The sequence below is a fragment of the Callionymus lyra genome, chromosome 15 (assembly GCF_982586985.1).
Source record: "Callionymus lyra chromosome 15, fCalLyr1.hap1.1, whole genome shotgun sequence".
Classification (NCBI taxonomy): Eukaryota; Metazoa; Chordata; class Actinopteri; order Syngnathiformes; family Callionymidae; genus Callionymus; species Callionymus lyra.
Window position 1 is genome coordinate 20,467,717 of NC_141832.1, and position 7,875 is coordinate 20,475,591.

At 41.1% G+C, this 7,875-nt stretch overlaps 1 protein-coding gene across 1 annotated transcript; it reads right to left on the minus strand.

Moving 5' to 3' along the window:
• Positions 1 to 705: 705 nt before the first annotated feature.
• hoxb1a (homeobox B1a) lies at positions 706 to 2,860 on the minus strand. The gene is made up of 2 exons (XM_087809675.1): positions 1,873 to 2,860; positions 706 to 1,034 (listed from the first exon to the last, which is right to left on the minus strand). Exons 1-2 carry the CDS (start codon positions 2,609 to 2,611, stop codon positions 706 to 708), a joined length of 1,068 nt encoding a protein of 355 aa, XP_087665801.1. The 5' UTR covers positions 2,612 to 2,860.
• Positions 2,861 to 7,875: the final 5,015 nt, after the last annotated feature.

Sequence of the window (7,875 nt, forward strand, 5' to 3'; positions counted from 1 at the left end):
GTGGGAATCACATAGTGCAAAGTCTTGAGCTCATATTAAAAACAAAACACATCATATTTTCTTTAAAAATATATAAAAAAGAATACAGCAAACACGAAGGCAAATGTGAGTTTGTGTCTGAAGAATTCCCTCACATAGTTCTACCCTGTTTATCCTCGTGAAAAGAAGTGCATTTTATCATCATCATCATCACTTATTTGATTCGAAGTCTTCTTCTTAATAGTACAGTTTTGTTGCCGATAACCGACTTCAAAATGTGATTAACTGAATGTAAATGGAATTTGAAAAGTTATGGATTAAGGGGTGGTTTGTTTGTTGACAATATTAGCATTATTTATTGTGTATAATCCTAAATCTGGGCATACATCGAGATAACAATCACTATTGATAATGGCTTGTGATGTTGGGTTTTAAAGTGCCAACGTTATATTATTGTAAACGTGTTTTACATACAGTAGTTTGTGTTTTATAAAAATAAGATGTTTTGAAGAACAAGGTGTTTATTGTCTGATGATAACCATTATTTCAGTAGACTGGACGTCTTTTTAAATCTAAAGAAGCACTGACATGACTGTATATATCCGATGTAATTGGGTGATAAGTCAAAAAGGTGATTGATGATGACGACATGACAGAGTCACGTGACCGAAGGCCACGATAACGATACCCTGAGATTAACAATCATTTGAAAAATAAATCGGAAAACTACGTCTCTGAGCTCGGGGACGCGCCCGGGGACGTGGAGGCGGACGAGTGGTCGGTGTCGTCCGTCTCTTTGCTCCCGTTACCGGGCGAGGATCGACTGGTCAGCGACGCGCCCTCCCTCTCGCGCTTCTTCTGCTTCATGCGTCGGTTCTGGAACCAGATCTTGACCTGGGTCTCGTTGAGCTCCAGCGTGGCCGCGATCTCGACCCGGCGCGCTCTCGTCAGGTACTTGCTGAAGTGAAACTCCTTCTCCAGCTCCGTCAGCTGCCGGGTGCTGAAGTTCGTGCGCATGGCGTTGTTGTGCGTGAGGCCGAAGTCGGAGGCTTTGACTGGGACAAGAAATGACACTGAGGTTAAACCAGTGGTTGTGGAAAATAAATAAAAAATCACATTTGTAGGTTAAATTGATCTAAAACGAGTTTATTCTACAAGCATTTTACATGATATATTAAGTTTAACTGCCCCTTGTTTTGAGAAGAAAAGCAGAGCTGGTACTTAGATAACATTATGAGGGTAAAGAAAAGAGCGTGCCAGTGCGCGTGTGTGTTTGTGTGTGTGTGTGGACGAGGCAGTCGACAGAGCACGACTGTCCAAATAGAAAATCTGTCTCCTGGTAGATCCATTAGCTCAGATAGGTGACTCAGACCAGAGCCAGTTTCACAACACGATTATAGTCTGACCCGCTATACGCCAATCCACCTTGATTTGATCTTTTGGTGGATAGAAAAAGAAATACATATCCACTTTAGGTACTTAAAGAGACACCAAATCTAATTTAAAGCAAGTCCCTCAGTCTATCACTTCATCGAAATTGTTTGATGTCAACTCGAAAAAAAGTTATCAGAGGAGTAGTAAATGCATTTCAATGAGTTGACGTCATTTAATGATGCTTCAGGATAAACATACGGTGATATATATATATATATATATATATATATATATATATATATATATATATATATATATAAATATGTGTGTGTTCTATATACACACACACATTTCGTTCCTAAAATGTATGTTGAATATTATAATGTGTTATAAATCTCGATCACTTGTATTTGTCGTGACAATGGGTCGAGATCGAGCCTCAGGCCTCCGGGAAGCCTTTAATTATAAAAAAAATAAATAAAATAAAAACGAAACAATGTTCTCCACCGTTATATTCACCTGTTTTCGGGGGGTTCCTTTTCACCTTCATCCAGTCGAAGGTCTGACCCGCTTGCTGACCCTCCTCGTCTAGCGTCTCTCGGTTCTGGATCACCGGCAGCTCTCCATTGTGCGAAAGTCCAAGGTACCCGACCGCGTCGAGACCCGCACCCAGCTGCTGCGGGTACTGGGAGCCCGCCAGGGCGCTCTGAGGACCCCCGTAGGCTCCGGCCAGCGTCCCGTAGCTGGGACCCGCGGAGTGAGACGTGGTGGTGCTGAAGGATGATTGATGGTAGTAGGACGAGGCCGCAGAATCCTCCATGAAGTACTGAGTGTGGGTCGTGCTCGTGGTGTAGTCTGATGCGCCGGAGTGGCCCGCGTAAGAGCCGGCGGTTCCGTACGACGATAATAATCCACTCTGAGGGTCGTGCGGGTGGACATGGTGGTGGTAGTTCTGGGGAGGATGCTGCTCGTGGTGGTGAGGATGCTGATGGAGATGGTGACTCGAGCCGGATCCGTTGGACCCGAACAACCCCTCGTCCCCGTTGTAGCTGACCTCCAAGGTGGTCCTGTCGTTCCTGCTCACGGGAGCAGGGGCCCCGGTGTGGCCCGGGTGGAAGGCCCCGGTAGTCACGGCGAAACCCTGGTGAGGATCCACGGCGTGCTGGTGCAGACTGTGATGGTGGTATCCGGATTTCGGTGCCGAATAGGAACCGTTCCCTGGTCTGTTACAGATGGAATATTCCACGAAGGAGTTCATGATGAGGCGTTCAGGAAAATTTGCCAAAAAAATCCGCAATTTGTGAGTGGAATGTAAAAAAAAAAAACGTTATATAAAAAACGGGTAATGAATGATGGGTCGTGTGCGCGCACGAGTGGCCTTCACCAGCTTCTAAAATTAGACCAAAAATGACGCGAGAAGAAGAAAAAAAAATCACCTCTGCAACCCCTCGATGCGATTTTACTCCAATTCGTCAGTTTCGTTCGCTTCCATCCTCAGCTCGCCCCCTTTTTTTTCCTCCACTGTATTTTTTTCCTCCCCCTGTGTTTGTATGTCACCTCTTTTCTTACCTCAGATCGCCGTCACGTGACCTGTCTTCACGTCGCCTATGGTGACCAGGAGGCCAGAAGTTTGGTCACAGTGCGCGCGCGCGTCCGTGTGTGTGCGTGTGTGTGTGTGCGCCTCATCCATCACTCGCCGTGACATTAGCACGACAAAGAGACTTCAATCAAACGTTCCCATCAATCTGATATCAGGTCGGATCTGTCAAGGCGGAGAGGGAGGGAGAAAGGAGGAGGAGGGCGAGAGGGTCTGCTGCAACTTCTGGCCTCCAACCAACACCCCAATATATTGGCTGGTTCCTGGGCTTGATTAATTTTTACCCAGCTTTAAACTTTATTTTTATTTCACATTTAACGCCTGGTGTTAGATTTATTAGTAGAAAATAATCTGACCTTTAAATCTTTCACTTCACAAAGTAGCTTGGTACAATAAGATGTAGAAAACTAACCCAAAAAACACCCCAAAAAGCAGGCACAATACGGGGGGTGGGGTCCATTTCATTTCCTGTTTCATTTCATTGTGGAAAATACCGTAAAATCCAATATGGTTTATGTGAAAAAAATGAAGAATTCAACATTTCACATACAAGATAAACGCTAACTTCTGATATAAAGGTTTCTTAACATGCAATTTGTTTTATTATTTTAGTCATTTTTATGCTCTAGTGTATATGTAGTACATTATAAACTCCTTCTGTTTTAGTTAATACTTTTACAATTTATCAGCAATGATTCTTAAAATGTCCAAAAATAAATAGATGTCTAGTACTTGCTTATGTTTAAAAGAACGGGTTATTAGAACATCAAGGCTGTTTATTTATTCTTATTATCTCTCTCTCACTTAGAAGTAGAATTGATCTTATGCTAGCACAACCTGTATTTGCAATAATGGCAGAAGCATCTATTAAAAATAACCAATTACAACTATATTTATTGGTAAATCGAACAAAATCTTATTTTAAGATTTTAATTAACAAAGGACTGAGAACTAATATGCATTTAGAAACAAAACAAAAATAAATATTTTAACAGAACTAAACCTACGTTTGAATAAACAAGTTAATACTTGTATCCATAAACTGGGAAATACAATTTTGTATCGATTACTGTCAGCTGACCAACGACTGGTTCCAACATGTCCAACATTTCAAGTTTCAATTGATCAAAACTTTTCCCTCCTTTATAGCCGCAGCCGTAAACAACATTGATTTCAGGTCATCTACTCGCTGGAGGATGTATTTTGGGGGGCGAACACAGGAGAAAAATCTTTCGATGGATCAAAAGGTTTCCATCGATTGTGCCGAGTTGCTCGGATTCGAACGCCATCTCCGGGACTTTTTTTGGGATCAATTGTAAACAATTGAATCTGGAGGCCATGGATTTCTGTTGAGTGGTGGACGTGCTGGTGAGCATCGGTGGTTTACTAATCCAATGAATGAGCTGATCTGTTATAGAAATGAGATTAAGGACGACAGGAGGCCTTCTGGTGGTGCAACAGTGAGTCTGGCAGCGAGAGAGGAAGATCCGTTTCAGCATCATTTCCATGAAAACAAACACACTTTGTATATGCACGATCAAGTGCCTCCTTCTTGATATCTCCATTGACCACCCATCATCCGTCCTCTGTGACGGGCCCCTGACAGAAGACACGCCGCCACCGGGACCGAGTCAGGACGAGCCGCGTGGGCGTTCAACAAGCAGGGTGGTTAATCATCGCTGAGGGGTTGAAAGGAAGGAGACAAGAAGTGAGTGGGCAACAAGTCAGCAGGAACAAACTGAAGACATGAGGAAGATTAAATGACACCCACACGTCTGTCTGGATCCCGGAGCTGGACTGGAGCTCATGGAGGTCAAAAAGTCAACATTCTTCCCACTGTATTTTCAAATGAACCTACAATGGCACGTGTTGTGCTCTCATGTTACGCTTCACGATACAACACATTGTGATACATGAAGTGAATGATTCTTGTTAATGTTCCAAGAACAATCTTACTAGTCTCAGTTGTATGTGTTCTAAACAAAGCACTCGCCATCCAGCAGGGGGCACTAACTTCCTCTGTGTAACTCTATCAGTTTATCTCTGTCTTTGTGTACTTAGCTGTACTTTGCGAACTCTCTCTGTTGGCCTTAAAAAAAGGATTGTTGACGCTGTGTTTCCTTGGTTGCATCACCCATGAGTCTCACCTGAACGATGCTTCTTTGTTCTTTGTTGACCAACATTAGCGAGGAGCCATGAAAAAATGGGTATTTTTCTTTGAAAAAGTTCCCTGAAGGGACATTACGTGGCAACAGAAGATTGTATTTTAGGCGGGATTTCTACTCTTAGATTTTTGGAGGATCGTCCAAGGCCTCAAAACAAATGTGTTTGTGGTATCCCTTGTGTTATCTCTGGGTCAAGTGAACGACCTCCCTGGCTTCCATAAATACATATGCAGTGGTGGTTGTTGTTAACCTTGAACCAGAGACAACGCAAGGGATACACCAAACACAGTTGTCTTCATGGCAAGGGTTAAGAAATGTCCATGGCTGTTGTCAAGCTGTCAAGTTCATAGGAGACAGACAGATAATAAAAAAAAATGAAAATAGAGATGCTTTTGCAAATTATAATCATTGTGAGACTGTCCAGAAGAAGAATGGGCTGCTTTGCTACAAGGCCCTTAACAACAGATAATGGTTAATTTAGTAGCATACAGAGGCCATCTTTGTTTTTTGTTTTCCCCAGAAGTGTGGGAAACTCCACTCCAGACATGACTTGTGAAGAGCAGTTGTCTGTCCAAGATGCTTCTTCTTGAGTTTTCACTCTTTTGTGCACTTTCAAATTTGATCACTCAATCATTTATTGTGATGACACCTAATTAGCATCACACTTTCAGGTACATTCTACCTGTACCTTCAGTGCAATGAATAATTTGATCTGACTTTTAGTTAAAATTCCCGAGGAATTCCAGTAGAATCGTAACATCCCTTTTTGTGACTGTGAGAAAAAAGAAGAAACATTCTCGCTATGTTGAAATGAACATACATTTTTGTCTATACTTCTAAAAAGGAAAAGATTATTTTGGAAATAATCCCAATCCTTAGTCCACATGAGGGTGAGTAGAAGATGAGTGAAGATAGAATGCTGGGATAACTATCACTTTAAGAACCAAAATATTAGGAAAACATTATGATTCTAAGACTTTTCTTAAAATTTGGCCTCAAGGAGCAACTCCTCGTACTATCAATCTTTAGGAATAAGATTATGACTCAGGGTTATTAATCCTGCTCCTTGAAACCGGCCTTAAAGAGCAACCAATGTGAAAAACAACACAACATTCCTGACTTACTCACATACAACCTGACTTACTCATTTATACAACGAGTCCATTGGAGGTGGAGACTTCGGGGATTGATGACACGCAGAGTGGGTGTGGTTATGGTAACAGAAAGTTAATCTACATAAACACAGTGGGCGGGGCTTAAGCATGTTTTCTAATGTAAATATTTAAATGAAAATAGAGTTTTGTACAAACAGACAACTAATGATTACAATAGAGGTCCAAGATCTAGTTAAGACACACTTGAATCCCCACATGAACTTTAAAACATCAAAATTGAAGTTGAGAACCACAAGGGTAAGTTTTCAAACCAAAAAAGGTTTATTTGTTTGTCTTCTTTTTTCTGCTTCTTTGAATTTGTTATAATAAAATACAATTAACTCGGAAAAATAGAGGGACTCTTTTTAAGTGATAAAACGTTTTTAGTGCACTTGTTTTTACTAGTTTTCTACATCGATCTGAACACTGGAAACTAAGGTGAAAGACAATACATACCCTGTAAATAAATCCACACATAGACATGACTAGAAAACCAAAGTTACAATTTAGTCAAGATGAGTTAATGATGTTAATATCCCATCATACAAGTGCAGCTTAAACATGGACTCATATGCACAATCTGATCCTTTTTTTCAGCACCTGGATGGGGCCGATAAACAATGTCCTCGAAGTAAGAACTTTTTTAACAAGGTTCGTGTTGGTCAAAAGGTTTCCATGGAGATCAGAATAAAGTTCCGTAAAAGTTTTGTTCCATTAAGTATTGAAGACATTATCTTGATTATACGATAAACTTTTTAAGATCATCCTGCATAAACTACATTTTCATCTTCCTAATATTAATGTGACACGCAAAAGTTACAACTTAATAACTTAACACTCACTCCGTCGCCACATTAAAGTTTGAACCCACAAATGTGTTTTATCCCGTGTCTGCCCGCGTCTTCTAACAGTCCGGCCAGACAGGTCAAATGACTCCAGAGCGCGGAATCCGCCTGGATTCCAGGAACGGATTCTGCAAAAGTGTCTGTGTGTGTGTGTGGGTGTGTGTGCCTGTGTGTGTGTAGAGCTGTCTGACAGTGAAAGATGATATGAGACATTGAGTGATTCCGGATCAGAGAGAAGTGCTTCATCCAGACGTCTGATGTTGTTGCATTAAGTCTCAAACTGCTGATATGGACACCTAACAGCTCTTATTAAAGATTGTTCAGGACTTTCACACACTCGCATGCACACACACAAACACACACAGCATGTGGCAAGGTAATCATTTTTAATAACTTTTTCCTAATAACCAGTTCATGGTTTGTTTTTTTAATCAATGAACAAAGCAACTATAAACATGTCATGCTTTTGTAAGTCTAACAAGACAATTCCTCCTCCATCCAGGTCAGTGGTCCATGACCCCTAGTCCAGGGCCTGGTATCAGTCTGTGAGGCATTGGTTACTGGGCCGCACATGAAGAAAAGAATATTCATTCAATTTCTGAATTGTAAGATATAGAATATCAAACTAAAAGGTTTTTATTTGGTAAATAATATTTTTCTCTGAAATAGCAATAGCTTGTGAATCTTGACATGTCAAGACAATTGTTTCCCTCAAGTTTACTCCAAAAAATAAACCTGTAAACTAGATATAAAACAATTCT

Coding starts and splice junctions, on each gene's coding strand:
- hoxb1a (XM_087809675.1), bottom strand. CDS start 2,611: ATGAACTCCTTCGTGGAATATTCCATCTGTAACAGACCAGGGAACGGT. Junction 1,035..1,872: donor AAGGAACCCCCCGAAAACAG/GTGAATATAACG, acceptor TTCTTGTCCCAG/TCAAAGCCTCCGACTTCGGC.